This window comes from Macrobrachium nipponense, chromosome 21, assembly GCF_015104395.2.
Source record: "Macrobrachium nipponense isolate FS-2020 chromosome 21, ASM1510439v2, whole genome shotgun sequence".
Taxonomy (NCBI): Eukaryota; Metazoa; Arthropoda; class Malacostraca; order Decapoda; family Palaemonidae; genus Macrobrachium; species Macrobrachium nipponense.
In genome coordinates this window covers 10,629,306-10,657,066 of record NC_087212.1, presented here as the reverse complement: position 1 = coordinate 10,657,066, position 27,761 = coordinate 10,629,306, and the positions used below count along the sequence as shown (strand labels likewise).

General features: G+C 35.9%; 1 protein-coding gene across 1 annotated transcript; it reads right to left on the bottom strand.

Annotated features, from left to right (window-relative positions):
• Positions 1 to 1,490: 1,490 nt before the first annotated feature.
• On the bottom strand, positions 1,491 to 26,145 carry LOC135197568 (T-box transcription factor T-A-like). The gene is made up of 7 exons (XM_064224620.1): positions 25,505 to 26,145; positions 17,809 to 17,904; positions 16,054 to 16,222; positions 11,086 to 11,223; positions 7,322 to 7,607; positions 6,144 to 6,329; positions 1,491 to 3,450 (listed from the first exon to the last, which is right to left on the bottom strand). Exons 1-7 carry the CDS (start codon positions 25,765 to 25,767, stop codon positions 2,765 to 2,767), a joined length of 1,824 nt encoding a protein of 607 aa, XP_064080690.1. The 5' UTR covers positions 25,768 to 26,145; the 3' UTR covers positions 1,491 to 2,764.
• Between the last annotated feature and the right edge of the window lie 1,616 nt (positions 26,146 to 27,761).

The window sequence follows — 27,761 nt, the reverse complement described above, 5'->3', positions numbered from 1 at the left end:
ATTCACGCACTTCGAACACTTGCTCTACCGACTGAGGCAACAACCCACCTATAAAAGAGAATTTAGGGAGTGCGTGAATAATGTAAAAAGGATTATCACTAAATTCTCTTTTATAGGTGGGTTGTTGCCTCAGTCGGTAGAGCAAGTGTTCGAAGTGCGTGAATAATGTAAAAAGGATTATCACCAAAATTCCCAAGTTTTTTTGTTATTTGTTTAACACCATTTCCACTAGGGATATGGATATACTTAAGAAATTGAAAATGAATAAAAACATTGTGATATCTAGGCCCGATAAGGGTAACGGCATTGTCATATTAAACAGAGCCGATTATGTTGAAAAGATGGAAGCTGTTCTCTCTGACAATTCAAAATTTATGAAGTGTCCTCAAGAAGATATATATAAAGCAAACTTGAATACAGAAGACAAGATCAATTACCAATTAAGAAAGCTCAGAAAGAATGGTTCGATTAGTGAAGAAGAATATAACAAGTTGTTTGTAAATGGGAGTTCACCATCAATATTGTACGGACTACCAAAAGTTCATAAAAGTGAAATACCATTGAGACCCATTCTGTCTGCCTTTAAAGCACCATCCTACAAACTAGCAAAATTTTTAATAAGTTTTCTACAGCCATTGACAGAAAATCAGTATACATTAAAAAACACGTATGAGTTCAAGAACATCATCAATTCTTATGAAATACCCGAAGGTGCGGTGCTATCAAGCTTTGACATCACCTCCCTTTTCACAAACGTTCCTATCAAGGAAACGATTGATATAGTTTTAAACTCTATTTATAATAACATTGAACAAGTGAAAAATATTTCAAGAAATGCTTTTAAAACTCTTCTTAACTTATGCATAAACGATAATCACTTTTTATTCAATAATTTGCACTACAAACAATTTGATGATTTCGCAATGGGATCTCCACTTTCAGCCCCAATGGCCAACATATTTCTTTGTTTTCATTAAAAACGATGGCTTGATGATTGTCCCCTTGAGTTTAAACCAATTGTTTATCACAGGTATGTTGACGACACATTTTTGGTTTTCAGGCATTTAAGTCACGTACAGCGGTTCCATGATTACTTAAATAGTAAACACCCATGTATTCAGTTTACCGTGGAAAATGAAGAAAATAATATTCTTAACTTTTTAGATGTAAGCATTACAAAAACTGCCGCAAACAATAAGTCGCTCTTAAGTTTTAGCATTTTTAGAAAGTCTACTTTTACCGGTCTTCGAATGAATTTCCAAAGTGCTACATTCTTTAACATCAAAATAAATAACACTAAGACTTTAATACATAGAGCATATTCTCTCTGCAGCTCTTGGCAGGCATTTGACTCAGAAATAAATTTTCTTTTAAACTATTTCAAAATTAATGGCTATCCCAATAACATAATATATAAAGAATAAAAAAGTTCCTAAATATTTCTCTTAGTATAAATAGCAAAATAGATATATCAAGGGTTGATAAACTAACTAAGTATTTTAAATTTCCATTTATAAGTGATCCTTGTTCTAAATATATATATATATATACATACATACATACATACATACATATACATACATATACATATATATATATATGTGTGTGTGTGTGTGTGTGTGTGTCCATGTGTCTCAGAGCGAGAGAGAGAGAGAGAGAAAGAGAGAATCTGGCCCATTTCTGAATGAACAGAATGGTGTCCAAATTTTTACCCGTAGGTAATCTATCAAAAATTGATTAAAATCCAATTTCAGAACAAAAAAGAATTTGTTCTTTTATCATCATCATAATAAGACCCATCCCCCCATAAAAGAAGTGAGAGAGGTAGCGCAATATGTTTCTGTACAAACTTATGAACCAAATTTGCACAATACAGTATAAGGCACATCCCAGTTAAGCTCATGAATAGCTGAATGTTGAGAGATGGGTCCTGCATACACAGTATGCACATAGCGAGACTGAGGGTAATTGAATTGTCTGTCGTAGGTCATTTTAACACCTTTGCATAATTTGTTAGAACTCTAAATATCATTTCATTCATTGCCAAAGTAAACCAATGAAGTGCTGGTTTAATAAGGAAGGAGTTTAAGTTTCTCATTGCATAAAAATATTTGTATATTCGAGTGCATTTAATAGCTGTTGCTTATGGAATAAAAATCACAATTATGCACTTTTCAAAGAAGTCGTTTTTAATGTTTAATTTGCTTCTAGCATCATTGTTTAGCATTTCTTTACATTCAATCATTCTCTTCGTCTCGTAATTTCTTTTTTTGTGATTTTTAATTTTTAATTTTTTTTTTTAATTTTTAATTTTAAACTCTTAAGGTACTGTAAATTTTACCAATATACTAATGAAAGACTGACTGCAGCCAAGACATCCGTCCTACAGCTGCGATTTAAGATACATTCCAGTGAATGTATGGAGACTCGAGTCAGCCAGTAACTCGAGGAATCTTCCGATTCTGAAACATCGAACCATTTCGAAAATGGATCAGTTTCTCCCTGGGAGAGTGATTTAGCTCTGGCAGAACTGTCAGTGATGGTAACATTGAGTGTGATGATTGAGAGATCTTTGATCAAGGATGAGGTGAAATGTTGTACGCAGATGCCGCCCATGATCCCACGATGAGAAAATGTACAAACAACAGATATCGGGAGGATTACGGGGTGATTGTATTGGCATTGGAATTCGGTTAAGTGTGGCGATGATTGATGAAGAATGGAAAGGCGAGATGGAGGAGGATTGGGGATGATTGGGGATCCATTACTGTGTGGAATCGGGCGGTGATAGTGGGCTCCACCTTTGTCCGTTGTGATCGTAGTTACTCATGAGTTCAGGCTTTATGTGCACTGGCTGCATTTGTGCGTTGGACATGCCCGTTTGGGCGTAGTTGATGTCGGACATTAGGATTTGGTGCGTGGCAAGCTGGGGGACACCGCCCATGGGAGGTGAACCCCCAGAGTGAGGGGAGCCCCCGTGGTTGCTGTGGTGATCGGGGGAATTCTCTTGCATTCGTGGGCTAACGACCCCATAGTCATGGGACACTGCTGCTGCCTGGGCAGCGAGTCCTTCAGGAGACTCGGACGCCGTCGGCTGAGCGTACTGACTGTTGAAGGCATCGGAATACCCTGCGTGGCTGACGCTCATGACGTCATAATATGGTTGGTGCGAACTGTGGGCAGATGCCATACCTGAGGTTGAAGGAGTCGGGTTGTTGATTGATGACAACCCGCCCGATGCCTGCTGTTCATACTGTTGGTATTCTTGCAGATGGGCGACGCCTTGGTAGGTGTATGCGTTCCACTGCAAATGGGCGGAAGCATTCGCGTTGAGGTTACCTGCATGGGCTGCTGCTGCTGCCGCTGCCTGCTGGTACTGGGGGTGCTGGCTCCAGTAGGCGGAAGGTTTCCACTCGGTTGCCAGTGAATTACCTGCCTGCTGATGTCCAGCTGGAATAGAGAAGTCAGTTGGATTATAGAAAACTTCATCGATGAACTTGAAGGTCATTACAGCAAAGACATTTTATCAAATCATATTCACTACTTATTCAAAGGCCACTCAAATGTATAGCATTGTTTTCCTCGTCTACAGAAGTGTGTGCATTAAACACGACGTACTTTAAATGTCTTTATATTTCTCGTATCTTTTAATTTTTACCAAATGGAAATAACTTTTTGTTTCTGATTTTAGATTTTTATTACAGTTATAATTTACGGAAATGACATCGGTCAAAAATGCCTTGAGAGATGAACCATAAACCTTTTAAAACCGCCCAGAAAAAATGGCAGCTGATAAATTATAAGAAAAAATTCAATTATGGTAGTCGTGGCGTCCTAAATATAAGAGAGAGAGAGAGAGAGAGAGAGAGAGAGAGAGAGAGAGGGGGTGGGGTGGGGTGGGTGCTACACAACACCACTAAATAATGGATACCCGAACACCTACCCTTAGCACCGCCATCGACCGCATAGGTAATGCGATGGAATCTGCTGGGTAAACTTGTGCGCGTAATTAATTTATTGGCCACCAGAGGGCTAGAAGGACACATTATGCCAGCTTTGTGTGGCCACCGGAGTAGAAAGTATGCATCGATGCCCAAACAGTTACGGGGCTCGTTCCTGGCTATATTCGACGCTACATGGCGTCTTCGGTACAAACATTACTTTTCCTGATTGAAAATTTACCTGGATTATTATCTGCGCATTGAAATCTCCCGCAAGCATAAATTGTCAAATCGTAAGCAGGAGTTTTCTTTATAAGCAGAAGATTTGGGTCTGCAGATACGCTTAAAGAAAATAAAGAAAGTGGGAAATAGAAAAGATGAGAATAATAGAGGAAATAGAAAGATGAGAATAATAGACGGGCGAAGGAGCGACGGAAAAAAGATTCACTTGGTCCGGTGGCTTACGCCTCTGCCTTCCGAGGCCGAAAGGAATTGTGTCCGAACATTATCGGATCCGAGATCAGCCGTCGTATAAAAAAGGTGGCCGTTGGAGCGAGTCTTCTCCTCTCTCGTACCGAAGGCCACAAAGCAGAAACCATTAAGGTCTATTTTCCTACCCTTTAAGCAAAGGAGAAACGACCGTATCAACCATCGTAGGAAGACGCGATCGTCTCCCTAAGACGGAACACTGGTCAAATGATTTTTGTTGTTGACTCGTCCATTTGACTCCGATTGTACGGTAAGGTATGCCCTGTTGGCATCATAAACATTCTCTCTCTCTCTCTCTCTCTCTCTCTTCTCTCTCTCTCTCTCTCTGTATTTGAAAATAAATTAAGAGAATATTACAATATGAAAATTCTCGGTAATGTGCAAACCAATATCCAATGTATATATATATATATATATATATATATATATATATATATATATATATATATATATATATCCGATATATATATATATATATATATATATATATATATATAGAGAGAGAGAGAGAGAGAGAGAGAGAGACAGAGAGACAGAGAGAGAGACAGAGAGAATCATAAATCATGTCATGCAAATTTGGCCGATATCGTGTGTTTCGAGACAAGTCGAGTGCAATGAACATGGACATCGCTCTTGGAAGAGATAAAAACACTGTGAGAATATATATAATGTTTGTGTGTCAGAGAGAGAGAGAATGATTTAGTAGTTGTTAAATGGGTCAACGTGACCTTGATAATTTTAGGAACATAATAAGGTCAGGACCTCTCAGGAAAAGGTCACTAGATAACTGCCAATGGAGAGCAAGAAGGAAGTCCTGTAACAAAGGCGGAACCGCCTTTGTTACATCAGGATTCTTACATTTTATTTCCCCTTGGCGTTTTATTTTTTGTGGAACGATTTCCTCAATTTTTAGATTTTTAATAATGTATCATGTTATTTTGATTTTAATTTAGCGTTTGTCCCAATTTATATCAGCGTTTTGGTATAGTTATGAATTTTTTTCTTTGAAAAAATTTCAAATATACAATTCGTATGACTTTGGGAATTAAATGCCTTGAAATATCAAATAATGTTTTTCATATGATTTTGAAGAGTGCAATAGTATTTTATTATGATTTGTATATTTGTAACAATAAAATATTTTAAAATATTGGATAATAAGTTTTTGTAACTCATATTTCCATTTAGTTGAATAGTTGTCACAATCAGTGCTAAACAATGCTGTGATCAATTATGCATTTCGAATTCGTCCACAAATAGTGACTGTTCAGTATCCAGAATTCATGGGGACCTTTTCAGTCGGTTATCAGAATACTGTTGTGTGGAAAAAAAAAAGTAGAAATCTGTAAGTTTTCCTTTTTTTTTTGCGAATAAAGAATTTCAAAACGAAATCGGCAGAAGTAAATAAAAAATCTTATACAAGAGGAAATTAACATAATTTATAAGGAATCAAATGACCTCATTTTTTCCTTAGAATTTTTTAAAATTGAAACGAAATTTGTACTAATTACCGTTAAGCAATCAATCTGATAGCCATTTTATATAGAGTATTGTCTTAGTTGCCTAATAGTTGTCATATTTATTGAAGGAAGCCGTGATCTAGCGAAATAGATGATAATTTTCTACTGAAAGATTATCGGATTCTAAATAGTAATAGCTACTATGGAGCAAGCAATACAATTCATGAAGGAAAATGCGGACGACATTACTTACTGGGTGGGGTGATAGCCGGGGTGGCCCTGGGGCTAGGCGACGTGTAGGGAACCGCTCGGTGATTAGCCCGGATGCCGTGCCGAGATGACAGCGCCCCGTGGGCCAGAGGGAGTGTCGGGGGAGGAGTCTGACCGAAGGCCACGCCCCCCGCCACCAGCCCTGACCCGCCCGGCGGGAAGAAGCCCACTGCGGAGAGACGGAGGAGCGGGGTTAGATTCGAAGTCGCGGTAATATTTGGATTTCAGTTGTTAGGATTATTTGAATAATCTTATTCCAAATGAAAAAAAAAGTATTAATTAGGCCTAAAATGTTTTGGAAGTATTTTGATAATCTTGTTCTAAATGAAAATATTATGAATTAGGCCTATACTGTTTTAGAAGTATTTGAATCTTATTACAAATGCAAAAAAGTATTAATTAGGCCTATACTGTTTTAGAAGTATTTGAATAATCTTGTTCTAAATAAAAAAAATACTAATTAGGCCTATACTGTTTTAGAAGTATTTGAATAATCTTATTCTAAATGAAAAAAATGTGAATTAGGCCTATACTGTTTTAGAAGTATTTGAATAATCTTGTTCCAAATGAAAAAAGTATTAATTTTGCCTATACTGTTTTAGAAATATTTGAATAATCTTATTCCAAATGCAAAAAAAGTATTAATTAGGCCTATACTGTTTTAGAAGTATTTGAATAATCTTATTCTAAATGAAAAAAATATGAATTAGGCCTCTACTGTGTTAGAAGTATTTGAATAAGCTTGTTCTAAATGAAAAAAAGTATGAATTATGCCGTTACTGTTGTAGAAGTATTTGAATAAATTTATTCCAAATGCAAAAAAGTATTAATTAGGCCTATACTGTTTTAGAAGTATTTAAATAACTGTATTCCAAATGCAAACTAGTATCAATTAGGCCTATAATGTTTTAGAAGTATTTGAATAATCTTATTCCAAATGCAAAAAAAAAATTAATTAGCCCTAAATTGTTGTAGAAGTATGTGAATAATTTTTATTCTAAATGCAAAAAAAAATATTAATGATGCCTATACTGTTTTAGAAGTATTTGAATAATCTTGTTCCAAATGAGAAAAGTATTAATTATGCCCTTACTGTTTTAGAAATATTTGAATAACCGTATCCCAAGTGAAGGAATTATTAAGCGTAGTAGGCCTACTTACTCTGCTGGGGGTGGCCCTGGTGTGCCGCGTGAACGGCAGCTGCGGGTGCAGCGTGGGCGTGATGAGGGTAATGCGGTTGGCCGGCATGCACAGCTGGGTGGGCGTGATGCGGGTAAGCTGCTGCCGCTGCTTGGGCGTGATGGGCAGCAACGGCGGCGTGGCAGTGCCCTGCTTGGGCGTGGGCGTAGGTGGCTATGATGCGAGAGGCGTTGTTCATCTTGGCCCTCTCGTTGGAGTCCTGAAAAGCTTTCGCGAACGGATTGTGCCGGATCTTCAGGCAGGTGATCTGGAAAGGGAGGGAAGGGGGGCCGGTTGGTGGGTATGATGAATAAAACAGAAATTTGGGAATTGAATACGGCATTTCGGCATTGCAAAGGCCGCGTTTGTAAAGTGAAACCTTTGTGTATGTTAGAGGAATGTGAGGAGTAGTATAATATTGGTATACAGTAGTAGTAGGGTCACATTATATATATATATATAAATATATATATATTATATATATATATATATAAATATATATATATATATCCATTAAACAGGCTGTATTTAAGCGAATATAGTCATGAAGTCTAACCCGAGATTGCACAGGCGCATATATAATATATATATATATATATATATATATATATATATATATATATATATATATATATAGTATATATATATATAATATTGTTGTTCGTGTCATTTTAGATTATGGATGTAATTAATTTTTGGAGCTTTTTTCCAATATAAAGTTATAGTCTGTGAATACTTGAGTTCCAACAATTACATGCAATATTTATCATGATATTAATTATTTGCTCAAGTCTGTTATGTGTATTTTCATCTGAAAGCACACTAAAGACGAATCATCTATGATTTAATTTTTTTAAAAATACTTATTTTTATTATTTGAAAACTACTAAAGAGAATCATATATGATTTAATTTTTAAAATACTTATTTTTTTATTTTACTTGAAAACATACTAAAAACGATTCATCCATGATTTATTAAATTTGAAATCTTAGCAACGTACGAACACCTTTTTTTGCGAAAGCCGAAATATCCCGAAAAATACTAAAATAGTAATAAGATTCGATCCATAGGCGGCGGCGCTGTCGAGGTGACAAAGGCGAAGAGGCGAATTGTTGGCCAATCCACCTTTTATCAGCGGCGCCTTTGTTGTCCCCTGATACTGGATTATGGGCCTGTAATAGAGGCTGTCCCCGCCTATCCATCCCTGGCTCTCCTGCCCTTGCTTCTATCTTATATGCTTATATATGCGCGAGGGCGTGTGTGTTTGTTTGCATGTGTTTGTGTATGAAGTGGTTAATGTTGTGGAGTTTTTTTTTTATATTTGTGTACAACTCATTTTTTCATGAATTTCACTGTGACTGTTATGCTGATTTTCTTCTGAGGTAATCGTTGATATAATATATATATATATATATATATATATATAATATATATATATTTATATATAGATATATATATATATATATATATACACACACATACATACATACATATATATGTGTGTGAGTGTGTATGTATATATATATATATCTATATATATATAATAGGGTAGGCTGAAATCGTCTGGTCCCCTGGGTAGAAATCACGGCCTGACTTTTATCCCAGATAAGTTAATCAGAGAGAGAAAGAAAGAGAGAAATCCCATAGTCACGTCCCCCGAAAGATAGCCTGTGACGGGGTGTGCGTATACCGAGTGGTGGCCTCATTACTTCGGAGTCCAAATTAAATTCGTTCGGCCTGGACGAGGCGTGGTTCGAGTAAAAGAAATCTTTATGAAAGACAGTTTTATCTCTGCTAAAGAAAAAACAAACAAATCGTAATAGCTTGAAATGGCGTTAAACTTTTATTTTTTTCAAACGTATCAAAATAGAAAATGGCTAGAAATCAATAGTATAAATACCACGACTGTCTGTAAAATTCTCTCTCTCTCTCTCTCACTTTTTTTTCAAATGTATAAAAACTGAAAATGACTCGAAATCAAAAGTAGAAACACGAGTGTCAATAAACCCTCTCTCTCTCTCTCAATTTACCGAAAATGACTTTACTCTTCCCTCCATTATTCATAATGAACGTCAAACAATGGGAAAATGTGAATGACAGAGGAGAAGAAGAAGAAGATTGAATTCTCTTTGTGTCAGCTTTATTGCCCAAATGCGGGGTAAGCGGAAATCAACGTTATCTGCGTGCAATAAAGTGTTGACAGATAAGAATACAGGAACGTGAGGAGCTGTATTTGATCTCTCTCTCTCTCTCTCTCTCTCTCTCTCTCTCTCTCTCTCTCTCTCTCTCTCTCAGAGATAAGCTGTTTAACGTATCCGTTTAGTGGCGGTAAATCACCATTTTCGAATTGAAGTTGTAAAAGTTTCGCGTTTTTAGACAGAGTTATTATTATTATTGTTATTATTATTATTATTATTATTATTATTATTATTAGTCCCCATTTTCAGGGCATTGAAAACAGTTGTAGTTTCAACAGCATTCATCTTGTAGGGAGTCTTCTCTATTATTGTATTCTCGTAGGCGGTACAATAAATATCCACGGATTCCCGACGAGAAGGACATTAGTAGAATAGAGTTGACTACAAGTTAATAACTTTAAAATTATTATTATTATTATTATTATTATTATTATTATTATTATTATTAACAGGTATTTGTTATGTATCAAAAGTTATCTTTTCCGCTCACGGATAAAATCAAGTTCGAATTAATGAAACAGAGTCACAAGCAGTGTCAGGAAAATACGTTTATATATATATATATATATATATATATATGTGTGTGTGTGTGTGTGTGTGTGTGTGTGTGTGTATACACACATCGAGCTACAAATGTCCTTTAATATCTAATTCACTCTACCTCGGAATTAATATATTTTCATATGTGCTTAACCGAAGGGGAATTGATTAGGCGATAACAGAATTGTCGGCGCCCAGGCGCGAACCCAGGACACCATACAAATCCAGGACGTCAGTATAATATATATATATATATATATATATATATATATATATATATATATATAATATTAAATCACGATTAACAATTTAATATCGAATTCACGGCAACCTGGAGGAAATATTTCACATGGGGCAATCACCCAAAACAAGTGCACTTACTCTGGCTGTCATTCTAACCTAAGCCTCTTTGGGCGGGTAATAGGACGACAGTAAACTTACCCACTCATCCATGAAGAGAAGAAATAAGTCATCTGTCATCTTAGTTCTATCCCCAAAAAAGTTTACAGGGTGAAATCATTGCTAGTGAAATATTTCCAAGGTAGAGTAAAATCGACATTATTGGATTATATTTAAAAACAAAATGAGAGAAATTATATATATATATATATATATATATATATATATATATATATGTACATATATCTTTAATGGATTATATTTGAAAGTTTGAAAAAAAAGAGATATTTTATACATAAGTACATATATATGAATTTACTACACACATGCATACATACATACATATATACATACTTATAATATACATGCATATAATACACACATGTATACATACATACATATACTACACACATTCATACATACATACTAATACATATATAGGTATAGTGAAATCAACATTAATGGGTTATGTGTGGTTTAGTAGTTGACAGCACAAAAAAAAGAGCATAGTATTTGCATACATACATACACACACATTCAGCTCTGTAAGGAGAATGAAGGGAAAACGATAGAGAGAAAGTAAAAAGCCAAAGAAGTTCCCACTGACCTCCTCATTCTGGTAGGCGGTGACGGCGATGAACTGGCACTGAGAGAAGCTCTTGATGCACACGCGCTCAGCTTTGGGCGAGATCTTGACGATGTGCAGACGTGTCTCGTACTTGTGGAGACTGTTCAGCATGATCAGCTGTGCGATGGAAACATATAAACAACGTTAGTTCTTTATGTGGTCTTTGGGATTATCATCATCATTGTTTTCCATGCAATAGTCATAATTTGGACAGAACATAAAACAGCATTAGGTGTTTATGTAGGTTTTGGGTCATAATTTTTCTGTCATTTTTTATGCAATATTCATAATTTGGACAGAACAGAAAACATTAGGTGCTTATATGGTTTTTGGGTTAATATTTTTCGGTCTTTTTTTTTATACATATTTCATGATTTGGACAGAATAGAAAACATTAGCTGTTTATGTGTTGTTTAGGTTATAATTTTTCAGGCTTTTTTTTTTTAATACACATTTCATGATTTGGACAGAACAGAAAACAGCATTAGGTGTTTAAGTGGGTATTGTATTATTATGATATATATCATGCGGGTAAAAATGCTTTCAGTCATTGTTTTACACTTTTTTCATAATTTGTGTTAAAGATTTAGTTAAATTAACAAATACCGCAGCAGCGTTAGTGACTACAATACTAATAATGAGTTACAATGAATTTTATTTATTATTATTATTTATTGCATGCTTTAGGCCACTCATTCATTGTTATCATGCATATATCATAATTAGGATTATACATTTAGTAGTGTTAACTACAAGTACAGCCATAGCGTTAGTAAATAGAATACTGATACCGAATTTTATTATGATTTTTCTTTTCAATCCTATACCGAGTCATTATGATTATTTTTTCTATCTGATACCGAATTATTATGATAATTTTTTTTTATAATATGCTTAAGCTACTGAGCAACTATTTTGAATACTGTTAATAGGTATGCTACTTCATATCTACTGCTACTGCTGAACAGATTCTTTTGACTTAAATTTATAGAGATTTCAGTCGAACTAATATAATTTAGGGCCGCATCTTAGGAACCACTCAGTTTTACGGAAGCATCCGTCGTAGGTGGACGGTGGTTTTTTCTTTCTTTCTTTCTTTTCGTCCCTCGCTAGTTTATGGTCGGTTTGAATGGCCCGTGAAATTTACCGTAAAATTGACCTCATAAACTGATCAGTCCTGGGTAGCATGTGGCTTTAATAATAATGATAGTGATGATAATGATTAGGTGTAATGCCTTAGACATGAACTTTCTAGTTCGTAATCCGCGCTGGTTATTAATGATGATGCTAATAGAAAATATTCATAGTAGGGTGGGTCATAAAATAGAGAAACAAATCCAGTTATGGAACTGTAAAAATAAATTTCAAAAGTTGAACAGAAAAATTAAGCGAATCTGAATTGTTTTATATGTTAGCATATTTTATAAATACGTAACTGTAGATTTGTTTCTCCAATTATTATAGTAATAAGATAGCGTTTAACTGCTTTCAAAACAAAAGTTAACCATATTGGTATTCTTATTATTAGTAAGATTGCTATTAGTGTCTCATTGGCGAGAAAAAAAGACATTCACTTATCAGAAATTTCATGCAACGCATTAGCAATTATCCACCGAACCTAGTTTTTCATTAATGCGTCTCTTGGAATGGCAAGTAAAATTATTTGCAAAATTGATAAACAGCTTAAAAAAAATCCGATAAACAGATTATCACAGATATAAATGAAAAACTTGAAATATTCTTGTCATAAATAAATCGAATACTGGCAGAGCCAACAATGATGCATATTATGATGGAGAAGGATTCCGATCCTTCGAAGTTAGTGATGCTCTCGTGGAGACACTGGGGCAGTGTCCTGTCATAGATGGCGTATTTCTTTGAAAAATAATATCTCCTGTCTTCATTGTATTTCTCTATAGGAATCGAAAATGAAGAAGTGACACTTAGAATAGATTTCTTACAAGGAAATCTGCAGAATGGTGTGTCTAAATCATTGAAGTATTCTGTTGAGTATTTTTTTGTTAGTTAGTTATTCTGATTTTCAAAAACATAAACAACCTTATTTTGGAAACAAATACGATAAGTTTCAATGATTAGCGAAATTATACTGGAGTAGTTGTTAAAGGTGCATGCACCAAAAGGAGAGAGAGAGAGAGAGAGAGAGAGAGAGAGAGAGAGAGAGAGAGAGAGATGGTTTATTGTCGTTGGGAAGTTGTAAAATCATTTTAAATGGCCAATGAGCGACGCCAGTAAACTGTCACAAAAATCATGGGGCCCTGATTATGAGATGACCTGGAGCAGAAAGAAACGCACGAATTAAATGGAAGATTATTCACTAATTGTGTCCAGGAAACTTTATTATTATTATTATTATTATTATTATTATTATTATTATTATTATTATTATTATTATTATATTATATTTCGGCCCATTTCTTGTCATCGCTTCCATGTGTTCCTCGGCAGACGGATTATTCTTCCAGACACTTTATCTCCGCTCAATGACACGGCGACAGGAACGACTCTCTCGTGATTTACGACGCTTAATGTGGGAGGGTAGGGGGATGGCAGGGGTGTGGGGAATGGGGAGAAGACCGAGGGGAAACGAGGGAAGCGGTCAGCGGTCTGGCAGCAATCCTTGGTGTGCCTGCGGTCGGCGAAGGGTGCCATCAAGGGGAGGCTGCCTGCCTGGCTTTAACGCCGTTTGTCACGCGGGATGGGAGGTTCCAGGGACTCCCTCCTCCTCTTCCTCCTCCTCCGACGGGAGAGGAGAGAGGGGGGGAGACGTACGCTTTTGTTTATTGTTAGCACTTGCTGGATTCTTACGAAAGCGAAAACAGAAATGAATTAGTTTAATTATGCTTTTTTCATTTAACTCTATGAAATTTCCTGTGGTACTGATACCTACCATCGCTTTATTGATTGTTTATGAAAACAAATTTTGTAATAATTATAAAATTATTTTGATTAATTTTCTAAAAATATCTCTTAGTTTATACAAATGTTGTGCATGTCAGTATCCTGGGTTTTGGCTCTACTTTAAGAATAATATGAAATACGTTAAAAATAATATTTAATTATTCGTATAGAACAAATACTTTAAAAGTAACATTAAATAGTTTATAGAGAACGAATACTTTAAAAGTAACATTAAATAGTTTATAGAGAACGAATACTTTAGAAATTATATCATCCGTATAGAACAAATAATATTAAATCGTACGTATAAAGCGAATACTTCGGAATAAATTTGAAATCATTCGTGTAGAGCAAACTGTAATATAGTCGGCAAATATGAGGCCAACAAAAACATGTCCCCCTCCCCAAAGCGCCATAAAGACATCAGGTGGTGACCAAAGGAACATGTGTTTAAAAGGACGACCAAGGATGACAGAAAGCCAGATTTTTCTCTTACCCCGCCCTGAAGCACGGTTACCAACATTACCGATTAAAGAGCGTTCCGTTACGAAGAAGGGGTGCCAACGTTGGAGGTTCCTCAGAGATAATGTTATTTCTGGTCTTTAGAATGTTTTGCTTTACGAAATATGCTCAAGGAGGATCGATTAGATATTACGCAAGTAGAATTTTGCTTTTTGTACATCATATAGTGTAAATAAAGGACTTTTTAAAAAGTTCACATATCTGAAAGACTGGGAAAAAAGTTTGTTGGGCTTAGATTAGACATATTGAAAGATATTTTGAATTAGAAAGTTCAGTAGCGTATTACAGATCTGAAATCAGAAAATAGAACGTCATAGATATGGAATCAGAGATGAATCGGGCAACATATTAGTAGGTATTTACAGATATGAAATCATTGAAAGCAACTGCTTGAGGTAGCAATTATAACGAAGCAGAAGCAGGAATTACATACACTCAGTACAGTAACTATATAGTGACTAAGTACAGTAACTACTGTGCTTCGAAAGCAGAGAAACTAACAAGAACTTATCAGGAGCAATACATGATAGACCAAAAGAAGGAATTAAACTACAGCTACATAAAAATACTAAATTATCCATAAAAACAAAAGGCACTTACATTGCGGCAACATGCAACAGAGTAGTTGCCCATGTTTACCGTCACCTACAAACCATAAAAAAAACAAAGGGAGAAAGAAAAGCTTGCGTTAGACAGACAGACAGACAGACACGTCAACTAAGAATACGTCAGTTGTCATTAGTGTCGACATCATTATTGCTAGTAGTCGTCCTGTTAATTTACTTCCAGCCTCTTTGAAATGGTAATGAACTTTATTTTTAGTTTTATGGAAATATCGAACGTGAAGATAGATAACTGAACGGTCTTTGAAACGATAATGAATCTTTTTATACTTTTTATTATGAGATATATAACATGATGATATAACTGAAGGATATTTTAGTTTACTGAAGGAAAAATATGCTGATATACTTAAGCAGTTTTTAATTGTATTGAAAGCAACTTGAACTTGTTCATGTGATTAGTATTATGGAACGACTCACAATGAAAAAAAAAATTTTACAACACAAGCACCATAAGAATGATTTTTCTTAATTACTGTTTAGGAAGATAATTGGAAAAAATCTTTGAGCCTTAAACAAAGATTTTTATTCTTTCTTTGAATGATTTATTTAGCTGTTTTTTTACTGAAATAATAAATAATGACGATACTTGGTCTTGGTCAAAAAGGTTTTTTGTCGGACATTGCATGTGATAGTCATAATTATAAGGACGTATATTAATATATGCATAGGAAAATCACTGAAAGCACAGAAATTAATGCATTAAAAAAGTAGGAAATGCAAATTTCAAAAGAATTAATTTCAAGCACAGAAATTAAACCAAAAGAATCATATTAAGTCCATCACACAAAGACACAACAAAATGCGAAAATGAATAAAGTCAAGCAAAGAAAGGCCCCAAAAATTGAGACACATAGAAGGTAAAAACAGTGAGAAAACTTACCGTTTTCTGCTCCGTCTGTTTGTTGGTCAGCTTGACCTTGGCGAAAGAGATTGGGTCCTTCATCCAGTGGTGGCCGAAATTGGGCGAATCCGAATGGATGTAGAAAGGGTGGGGCGGGGGTGCCTCGGGCTTGCCCCCCTGGGTCCACTCGCCGTTCACGTACTTCCATCTGTTGGGGAAAGAAGAAGAAGCGGAATGTAAATAAATGGAATATATAATAAGAAAGCTGAAGGAAGAGTCGTGTAAACGGGGCGTACTAGAGAGCATAAATAGCGGCGGAAATCAAAGCGCTCTAAGAATGAACTCTGCGAAAAGGGGGTACAAAGAAAGGTAGGAATTGAAACGACTGGGAATAGTGCCTGAAACGTGGATGGGAACGGGGAATTAAGATGCAAACAGAGAAAATCAAAGATGGAAGTCCAAGCCAATGCAAATATAACGTGTAATGTGAACAAAGGGAATAAATATGGTGGAAAGTTGAAATAAGAAACGATAAAAGTTTGGACTTGAAAAAAGAACGAATGAGGGGTATACAAGATGAAAAATGGAAATGAGTCATAGGAGGAAAGTTATTACGAAAAGAAATAAAGGCGTATCATTAGTGTAAGAAGCGAGAAGTAAAAAATGTACTGAAATGAACGAGAGAATAAATGACAATTAAAAAGGAGAAGAACATAAGCTAATCTGGATAAATGTGATGAAAGTAGAACGATGGTTAGGAAAACAATGATATTTTTGACTGTCATTTCTCTCTTCAAAAATGAATTTTGTGAATTTTTTTCATACCAATATCATACCAATATAGTTAATTATTTGGAATTAATCTTTTAATAGCAACATCTTTAATCCCGGTCATTTATTCATGAATTAGACAAGTTTTTATATTGAAAGGATATTACACCTTTATATTTTAATATTAAAAATCGAGTAGCTTTGTTAGGTAACTGAAACATCATCCCTGGCTTCACTGAGATGGATTTTCTCTCGACTGAGATGAATGTGAAGTGGTTTTAGGTTGTATATGAAAAGATACTAAATTATTTCAGTTAACAGATTTAGTACCACTGGGCTGTATGTGAAATAGATTTTTAAGTGTGTCTCATGCTTATAATATTTTTTAGGGTTTTTGGAGTGTTGTAGTAAGACCTTTTTGGATTGTGGTAGTACGACCTTTTTTAATTTGGGATTATGACCTTTTTGGAGTGTGGGAACATGACCTTTTTGAGTGTGGGAGTATGACCTTTTTAGGAGTGTGGGAACATGACCTTTTTGGAGTGTGGGAACATGGCCTTTTTGAGTGTGGGAGTATGACCTTTTTAGGAGTGTGGGAACATGACCTTTTTGAGTGAGAGAGTATGACCTTTTTTTTTAAGTGTTGGAGTATGACCTTTTTGGAGTGTGGTAGTATGACCATTTTTTTTGCAGTGTGGGAGTATGACCTTTTTGGAGTGTGGTAGTACGACCTTTTTTTGGGGGGGGAAGTGTGGAGTATGACCTTTTATGGAGTGTGGGAGTATGACTTTTTTTTGGAGTGTGGGAGTATGACCTTTTTTTGGAGTGTGGAAGTACGACCTTTTTTTGTGTGTGTGGTAGTATGATCTTTTTGGAGTGTGGGATTATGACCTTTTTGGAGTGTGGGGGAGTATGACTTTTTTGGAGTGTGGGGGAGTACGACCTTTTTGGAGTGTGGGGGAGTATAACCTTTTTGGAGTGCGGTAGTATGACCTGGCATGATTTCAAAGACCGTTTTCTCACCTGTGACTGTCGAGCTGAACGAACTCCAGGACCATGCTGTACATGGCTTGGGGATTCAGTCCGGTCACTTTGAGCTTCACCACTGGGAACATGCGCCTGGAATAGGAATGCAGTCAAAATTAGATACACTGACGATGAATGAACTCAGAATACAGAATTCTCTCTCTCTAATCTATATATATATATATATATATATATATATATATATATATATATATATATATATATATATATATATATATATATATATATATATATATATATATATATATATATATATATATATATATATATATATATATATATATGAGAATATAATTTAAACAGTAAAACTGTTATATTAATAAACTAGATTATTTAATAGATTTCGCGAAAAGCGGTCATTTCAATGATAAATTTATTGTATTCAAAAAGATAATTTAAAACCGGACGAGCGAGGCTAGAAATTTGTCTCGTGAAAGCATGCGATACAGATTGATTAATAATAATAATAATAATAATAATAATAATAATAATAATAATAATAATAATAATAATAATAATAATAATGATAGCAGTTATGACAAGATTATCGTGTATATAACAACGAGTAATAATATTACCTGTTGTCAGAGAGAGAGAGAGAGAGAGAGAGAGAGAGAGAGAGAGAGATTGATAGCAAGTGTAAATGGTTGGTTGGTTGGTTGGTGCAGTACTACAGGTGCCCTTGATTATGATCTGTCATAACTTTCGTTCGTCTGGCGAAGCTGAGAACGCAGCTACGCCCCTGCGACGCGGCAGGTTCGTCGCAAGGGGGGTTTGGGAAACGGGTAAAGAGAAGAAGATGCAAAGGAAGGAGTGGTGAATGTGCTTGCCGTAAGTGCAAGCAGATGAAAGCCGAAGGTGTCGGCGACATCAAAGGGGCGGTTTTATTGCAGCCTGCCTCTCGCAGCCGCTATTAGCCTTGTTATAAAACCTTCGCCGCGGCTCAATCACACCAAGCCCTCGTCCCGAACAGAGTCGCGGGCTTCGACTTCGAAAGGCGCCCCGTGTTCGATCGTTCTGCTGCTATTGCAGCTATGAGGCGAGACGTCGCTTCCGGTAGGTGATTGCAATGCATGGAGTAGACTAAGGGGCCGTGGTTGTTCTTTAAAATAGGTTTTTTGTTTTTGGTGAGTTTAATTGGCGGATTTCTATGCATCCTCACAAAACACTTTTGGAAGACAAAAGCGGCAGATACGGGGACGCGAATATCATCGCTCAGAATGTTGAATGTAACGTTCAGTGTCATCGTAAATATTGGCAGACGGACCTAAAACAAAGACGAAGGCTTTTATCATTTTCTTTTTGTGTCAGATGACCATAAACATGAACGACTGCGTCACAGAGCGACACCTTCGAACTTCCTCCGACGAAAGGATTCATTTCGGAGCAACAGAAGTCAGAACTCTTGGATGAATTATGGCGCGAAGGAGCGTTCGCTTCGGTGGCCAAGATATTTGGGAAGCCATGAAACGAAACGGGATCCTTGGAGTCAATGGCGTGAGGGAGGAGAGGATACAGATTTGGACACTCGAATTGTAGTATTTTTTGGACAAAAACGGACGACTCCACATCCACACACGTCGGCGAGGGACCCGGGGTTCCGTTGGGAGGTGGGGTTGGGGTAGGGGAAGGGGGTGGGCTCCAGACTTTTAAAAACGCCGGTTGTGTAAGCGAACACAGCAACTACATTAAGCAAATTAGTTACCTGTAAGTCAATTAACAGTATATGGATGTCGGCTGACAGGTAGGTCCCCAAGGGGCGCCTCTTATAAAAGGCTTTCTGGTGTTGTGTGTCGTTACAGATGCACCTTTTTACAGGAGTCTTTACGATTTCGTCGAGGCCTTTTTGATGGCTCCAGTCATTAGCTCTAAGTGGGAGGCGGAGAGCTTACCATTTCGGTCGGAGAAGCATCGGCTCCAATATCTTCGGCGTCGGCGGACTTCCGTTTTCGAGGCTCTGTATATATATATATATATATATATATATATATGATATATATTATATATATTATGTATGTATATATATTTATATATATATTTTTCTCTTATGCAATTTTTATTTGGTGTCAATGGTATGCTGTTCGCAGATATGCATACTATCATCTTGTCAGGCTTGTCAGAAGAGGGAAAAGAAGTATATAGACAGATCCAGGTTTTGATAAAAGGACAGTATCTGCGAACAATGCTGTTGACTTCAATAGAAAGTGCATATATATATATACATATATATATATATATATATATATATATATATATATATATTATATAGTATATACTAATAATGAATAAGAAAATATCTTACAAATAGTTTATAGATTGTGCTAGTAGACTTTACCCTCCGCCACGCAATAACAGATATGCTTTTAATACCACCGACTGTTGAATAGTCTTCCTAATCCGGTAGAAGGATAGTTAGAACTTCAAAACTTCAGACTTATTGCGAGTTGCTTTATTGCTGAGCAGACTGGAATGAGTCTTTCGTCGTAATTAATTATTTGCCACTTCTGGTTTATTTTTTGTAGTCTCTTTTTCGTAGTTTGTTCTTTATGTCTAATTTCCTGTTCTCTACTGGGTTCTGGGTTGCGTTCCTTATTGAGAATGTGGGACTCGTAATAATTAATATTAAAATTCCAACAAACAAGGCGTGATCCGACCTCCTGCTTACTCGGGCCGCGTGCAAGAATTTCCCTTCACGCATATAAGTTTTAAACATTATATCCCTACCGTAACTTAAATTAAAACGTTCTAAAATCTACAGTCAAATAGAGCCTCGTTTCACCAAAGAAAATTAAATTGAATACGTTATATTTTATTATAAATTATTTTTCTTTACTGCTTAACATGCACATTATTTATTTTTGACATTTTCATTCCAATAGATAAATCATCTATATCCTATCCTAAAATTCCTGTATCTTTAACTCTGTGCGAAACATCTTTTTCACAACTTTGCCATAATCCCACCCCCCCACAACAACAAAGTACTTTGTAGGCTTACTCCCCGAGAAAGCGGAAACAATTAAAAACGTAGGTACAAACAGACATGCACAACAGCAAGCGAATGTACTTATTGTATATATAACAAATAATAAAGAATGATCAGAAATTCGAAAAATTGCAGTCCAAATAAATATCTTTGAATAGTCCTTATCTGTCATTAATGTTTTATTGACCAAGATCACGCGCTATCGGAATAAAGGGTCCGACGGTTGAATCCGTTCACGGAGAATATATATACGATTTGCGTCGCAAAAAAAAAAATGACGCCGGAATTTAATATTGCGTAGAGGCTCATTTGTGAACGCAAAAGGAACGTATATGGTCGTGCAAGACTTGGGATACGCACTCATTTATTCTTGATCATTTACCTGCGTAGTGTTTACCAAAACGTTGCTGATATATATATATATATATATATATATATATATATATATATATGTGTGTGTGTGTGTGTGTGTGTGTGTGTGTCGTTTTGGGAAAGCTCGCAACCTCACTCAAAAAAGTGTTTTCAAAGATCTGTAAGTTAATCGCTTTTCAAAGAACGCCTCCGTAAGGGAGTAGTCCCGTCATTGCATCTTATGCGGTGTATTGTAGGCATTACTTAAGGGTCTTTTCAGCGTCCCATCGGATCCTAGCTGCAACCATTTTCATTCATTTTACTGTACCTCCACCCATATTCTCATTCTCCATCTTACTTTCCAACCTCTCCGAACAGTTGATTCATAGTGCAACTATTAGGTTTTATTCCTGTTACAACTCTCAAACTTTTACTTTCCGTTTCCGTTTCAGCGCTGAATGACCTCATTGGTCCCAGCGCCTGACCTTTGGCCTCAATGCTATATTCAATTCATTTCAGTCCTCAAAGGAATTCGACTTCCTCTTGAGAAAAAAATTGTTGGTCTTGACTGTACATATAACCTTCCGAGTTCCGTCTGTTTAATGTTATTACACAAGATATTATTTGCGTTTCTTGTATTGATTGAGTCTCTTTTTATACCCTAGATTGTTTGGAAAGTTAAGGGATACATATATATATATAGATATAATATATAAATAGTTTTTCTACAATCTAAGCTTAATCTACATAAACATATAAATGACATATAAAAATGTATATATATCTATATATATATAAAGATAGTGTTAGTTTTCTAAAACATTTAAGCCTAACTCATATACATACATAAATAAATATACATGTCTACGTGTAAATATACATAATAATTAATTTAATTTACATATTGCATATATGTAAGTAAATGAATTAAATATGTACATATATGTATACATGTATAATTTTGTATGTATGTATATTTAAGCTGTTCTCGCAAACAGTGACTGGCTCAAAGAAAACCAACCAGTGGTTTGCCATACTGAATCTGTAACTGCAAAATTGTGTAAACTCATACTCCTCCCCAAAGGTTATCATCAGCAAGATATCAAACCCCTTACATGCATTGCGCCCTTCACCTGTGTCTTTTTTTCCCACCTGGCTAACCTTTTTATCACTTTTTCTATTTATTTTACATATCTCACCCTTTCGGTTCTTCTCAAAAGCTACAACTTTCTTTTCCTATATATTCAGCATCCATACTTCACTTCTCTAAAGGAGAATCGACTCAACAACAATCCCCTCATGCCTTTTGTGTACACCAGCGTCCCTTAGGGCCCTTAGCTGCAACCCCTTTCATTCGTTTTACCGTACCTTCATTCATATGCTCTTTCTTCCGCCTTACTTTCCACTCTCCCCTAACATTGTTTCAACATTAATTTCAGCCCCGAGTGACCCTCATAGACCCCAGCGCTTGGCCTTTGGCCAAATTTTGTTTACCAATCTCAAACCATTATTCAAAATATTATCTACTAAACTCCTAAGTGAATGAGCCACTCCCATTCTTCCACCATCTTTATTAACAAATTGGTACGTCTTCCCGGTTTCCATTTACCCTCGTATTCTCGCTCTTGCTTACAGTTGGTCTCATCTCTCTCGTGCAAATACTTTAAAAATAACTTGGTAATTTTTAAGATTTCTCTTCACTATCCTCAATCAGGACTGGATCATATGCAGACAGTCATCCATTCATGATTCACATACTTTCTTACATCACAGCTTAACACTTGCATTTCACATCATTCCATTCAGCAACCAATCACCCTTTTTGTACTTAACAAATTTTGCACCAAACCTGTCACTTCCCAGTTGACATTTCAGCACAGGCTTCACTTCTACTTGACAACTTTGGAATAACGTCAATAGCTATATTATAATTTATTTTTTATTGTTCTATTTAAACCACATACAGCTTCTTGTTTCTTTGATATACTGATCTCGCACACACACACATATATACTAATAGTTATATATAATATAATATATATATATAATATCTATATATATATATACATATACATATACATATACATATTAACAGTAGTGACATATACACACACATACATGCATATAAACATGTTGTTTGTTTCGGTGTTAACGAATGTTATGACTCTCATTAAGTAAATCTATAGATTATAACGCTGTCTTCCGTTTCCCGCCTCCCCCCCTCCCCCCCCCCCCCCCCCACCCACCACCCCCGGGCGCCCAAGTTCCAAAATATTATCTCGAGGAATTTTTTTCTTTTCTTTCTTTCTTTCTTTTTTTGAGATCTGACTTGGATAGACCAAAGTTTTACCGGTCTAATAGGCTTTATCATTTAGGCAAAAAACAAGATTTTTTGGCTTTACTTTTCCTATAATTCCCGATTCGCTTCGGGTATTGGTCATTGTTTTAATACTTTTTAAGAATGACATCAGTCATGGTGAATTTGGAAGCTGTTATGGACGGCAGCAGAATGTGCTTTTATGAAGCCAGAAAAAAAGCAGTTACAAATCAACAGGAAACTTTAATACAATTATTGGTTGTCGATTCATTAATACAAATTACAACGAGTCAATTTTGTCATTTACATTCGAGTATCAATCTTTGCCGTTGGCACAATTATATAATTCAGTGTCACGTGTAGTTAAGAATGATCTTTTATTGATATTAAAATGTGTTTATAATTATGAACTATAATTTCCTTTACTGATATTATCATATGTATTTATAAATAATTTTCAAAATATAATTCTCAGCCTTCATATTCAGTACTAACCTGAATGTACTTATAACATTTCGCTTTTGAATAACCGCAAACGGTAATATGGTCCCTATTGCAAGGGCAGTTATTGATCAAAATAATTCATTCCGTAACGTTCGTGGCAAATTATATTTTCCGTGTTGAAATATTCTTAGTTTAAATCCAAGATTCTTCGTTAACATATTTTATATTCCGGCTGTTGACATATATGACCTCAAGTACCTTTTAAGTTGTAAGGCTTAGGAATATTCAAGCTTCGAGGTGTATTGTGTCTTCCAAGCTTTTATTCTAAGCTTATATTGATTTAATAAGCTTATCTGATTTAACTGTGAATTTAAAAACCTAAATATTCATTATTATTTTGGAAAAGCTTATTCGATAGCTGTGATTTCCAATACATTCTTGTATGTAAATGTGTATATACATATATACAAATATACTTAATTTAAGAATTACACGCATTAAATATGGCTTTCTGAAAAAATTATGAATCTTTAGATTCTTAAAACCATATAATTAAATCAGGTAAGCTTTAAATAAATGCATGGAAGCCAACATCATAATAAATTTAATAGATGCGGAAGCAATATGTGCATTAGCCCTAAAAAATGAAGAGATAAAGAGTGAAGAAAAGTATATATATTTATATATATAATCAGTATTATATAATAATGGAACGCTGTTATCTTACAGAGAAATTATCCATTTTCCTTTATCCCCTCGTCCTTTTAACCATTAAGTGTTAATTAACACTTCAGGAAGGTCCAACTACCTTGACTTCTTGTTATAATTTATTTATCTATCAGTCCAGATAACTGTCTCTTTACCTGTCTATGTTTTTTCTTTATTATAGGATTATTTATATATATATATAGTATTATAATCTATATATATATATTATATATATATATATATATATAATATATATTATATATATAATCTATATGTCTTTCACATTAATCTTTTGCCATTTAAGTGGGGAAGAAAGATAAGAAAAATACTTAAAATACGAAATGCCCCAATTCATGGAAATTGCTATTTTGGTGACGCTTAAGTGTAATGGCTTTTGTCAACAACAGCAACAGTAAAAAACAAAATTCCTCAGAGGGTAGTTTCAGTAATAACAATAGTAATAATAATAATAACGGACCAAGTTTTCGAAAGCTCTCGTTCGTGTATTTATTTTTAATATGCATTTACATTCACATCGTTGTGAATTTCTTCACCATTCTATTGACTTGAGGCGATTATTATTATTATTATTATTATTATTATTATTATTATTATTATTATTATTATTATTATTATTAACAACATAACGTATATGCTAGCAGTTATCTATTGAAGATAATCAGTATGTAAAGTGTTTATGAAGTTATATTAACCGTAACATAATTACTTCTCGCTGAAGAAGGTTTCCCAAATTTCTTTGCTCTCGCTGTTTGCACCATCGCCAATTAAAAAAAAATGAATGGATAACTACGCAAATAAATAAATAAATGAATGAATATGTGAAAACAAAATCACCAGATTCTTACCTTCCGCTTTTGGTCACAATCATCTCGTTGACGGCGTTGCTGAACTTAGTCCATAGGTCGGTATCCATCAAGGTGACCAATGGGTTCTCGCGCTGTTCTCCATTCTCCTCTTGAGGGTGTGGGTGAGGGTGTGGTTGTGGGAGATTGCGGGGATCCGGCTGCATCATCGGTATATCCTCCAGTTTGACGAGTCCTGAAAGGACTCCTCCTTGGTCGGGATTCATCAGCGGGAAGTTCACGGTCTCCGATATTGCGATGCGCATTCGAGTTGGCAACTAGGCCTACGTGCAGTCTGCAGAAGGTGGCACTCAAACCGAATCAGCTTCGAGCGACAGCTACCTCCTCTCGGAAGGAAGACCCTTCAAGTGAGTCTGGCAGAGGCGCTTGACAGAGCACCCGCGCACTCGAGTGCTTCTCCCCAAAGAGGCGCCAACAGGACACCTGTCAGCCAGGAGCCTTTCCAAGGACGCCTCTTTCAAGCACTCGATTAACTCTCAGGGGATCTCAGACGCTCACTCGCTCTCTCTAACTGAACCAGAAGCTTTGAAGTAGTCAAGAAAGGTCCTTCTCGGTCACTACCAAAGGCACTTCTGCCAGGTCAAACTGGCCTCCGGGACGACGTAAGGCCGCCCGGGTGATCTTTCCGTGGGACTGACCGTATCGTGGCCTGCTCGGGCCAATCAGAGGCGGGGATCTTACCGTAGGCGGGGACACACCGTCCGCGACTGCGGTGATTGGCTGGTTAATTGAAAAGTGGGAGGTCCTTAGGACCGGAGAGACTTCACGCCTCTTTTCGCTCTCATGCCTCTCGGGCCACGGGAAAACATGGAGGACTTCCTGGGTTTGTTTACATTATTCCATTTGCTTTATAGTTTCTTGAATATGATTTATTTGGTCGTATTTGTGTTGCTTTAAGGGATGGTAAAGACTACGATGAATACAATCACTTGTACATATTTGTATCGTAATGGAAATGACCTTTGGAGGCTTAGAAAGTGAAATGAAAATATTGTTCTTGGTCTTTCTAGTAATTTTTGTGGTGTTTATTTTGCATATCCAGTTTTTGTCTCTTTTGCTGATTTTGTCTGTTTGAAGAACCGAATGATACAGAGAAAGTTTTTCTTGAAAAAGTGGCATCATAACTGCATTTAAGGCTGCATAAAAATAAAATACTGTCTTTTTTGTATGTTGTAGGCCACCTTTCACTGCAAATTTTATCAATCAAGGATTCGGCAGTTGTCCTAAATACCAATAACCTCTTGACTGTGTTCATTATTATTGTCATTTATATTTTAACTAGACGACTGATTCACATTTCTGAACCGGCGCTCGCCCGAAGGGCTTAGCGTGAAAGAGAAGAGACACCGATAGCAATGTAAAGAAGTTGGACAGCCAAGAAGGAAGAGTCCAAAGCACATTATAAGTAGTTAAGCCCCCTGCCTCCACCCCCACCTAGTGAATTAGAATTGGATAATGTAGTTATAATTACTTAGTGATTAGGTTTCACGAAAACTTCTCGTCGCGGAAACAAAACTTCGATGAAGTTGCGTAATTACTGCCGGGGGGTGTTGGGGGGGGGGGGGGCGCAATCGAAAATATATTGGCCGTTCAACATGAATTCGTAAACTTCATAAGTTAAAACTTCTAAAGAGCCGAACAACAGCGAGCGAGAAATTCATGGAACGCAAAATGTAGTTAGATAAAGAATACCAGAATTCGTCTAGGTAATATAAGATGAATGAAGGATAGCTGAGACTTTTAGACAGCAACAAGAATGTGTAAAAGTTTCAACAGCCATCTATCATAAGCAAATGCAATCCGGTCTATTTTTTTTATTTTTTTTATTTATTTTGTCTTTCTTTCGGGGGGGGGGGGGGAATGGTACAGTTAGCTTTTGAGGAATTTCTTTGTTCATTTGTTTTCTATGACTAAATCATTACTAAGTTGTCTTTGACATGCAACTTTATCTCTCCAAAGTTGTCTGTGGCATGAGACTTTTATTACTCCTAAGTTGTCTGTGACATGCGTCTTTGTCACTCCTAAGTTTTCTCTGATATGAGACTTTATCATTCCTAAGTTGTCTCTGACATGAGGCTTTGTCATTACTAAGTTGTCTCTAACATGAGACTATCACTCCTAAGTTGTCTCTGACATGAGGCTTTATCTCTTCTAAGTTGTCTCTGACATGAGACTATCACTCTAAAGTTGTCTCTGTCATGAGGCTTTGTCATTACTAAGTTGTCTCTGACATGAGACT

What these genes read in the sequence shown, in the direction of transcription:
- LOC135197568 (XM_064224620.1), bottom strand. Translation starts at nt 25,767, where the DNA reads ATGCGCATCGCAATATCGGAGACCGTGAACTTCCCGCTGATGAATCCC. An exon ending in CCAGGGCCACCCCCAGCAGA is followed by an intron (nt 6,330 to 7,321) that starts GTAAGTAGGCCT and finishes GTCTCTCCGCAG; the next exon opens with TGGGCTTCTTCCCGCCGGGC. An exon ending in CCCGGCTATCACCCCACCCA is followed by an intron (nt 3,451 to 6,143) that starts GTAAGTAATGTC and finishes TCTCTATTCCAG; the next exon opens with CTGGACATCAGCAGGCAGGT.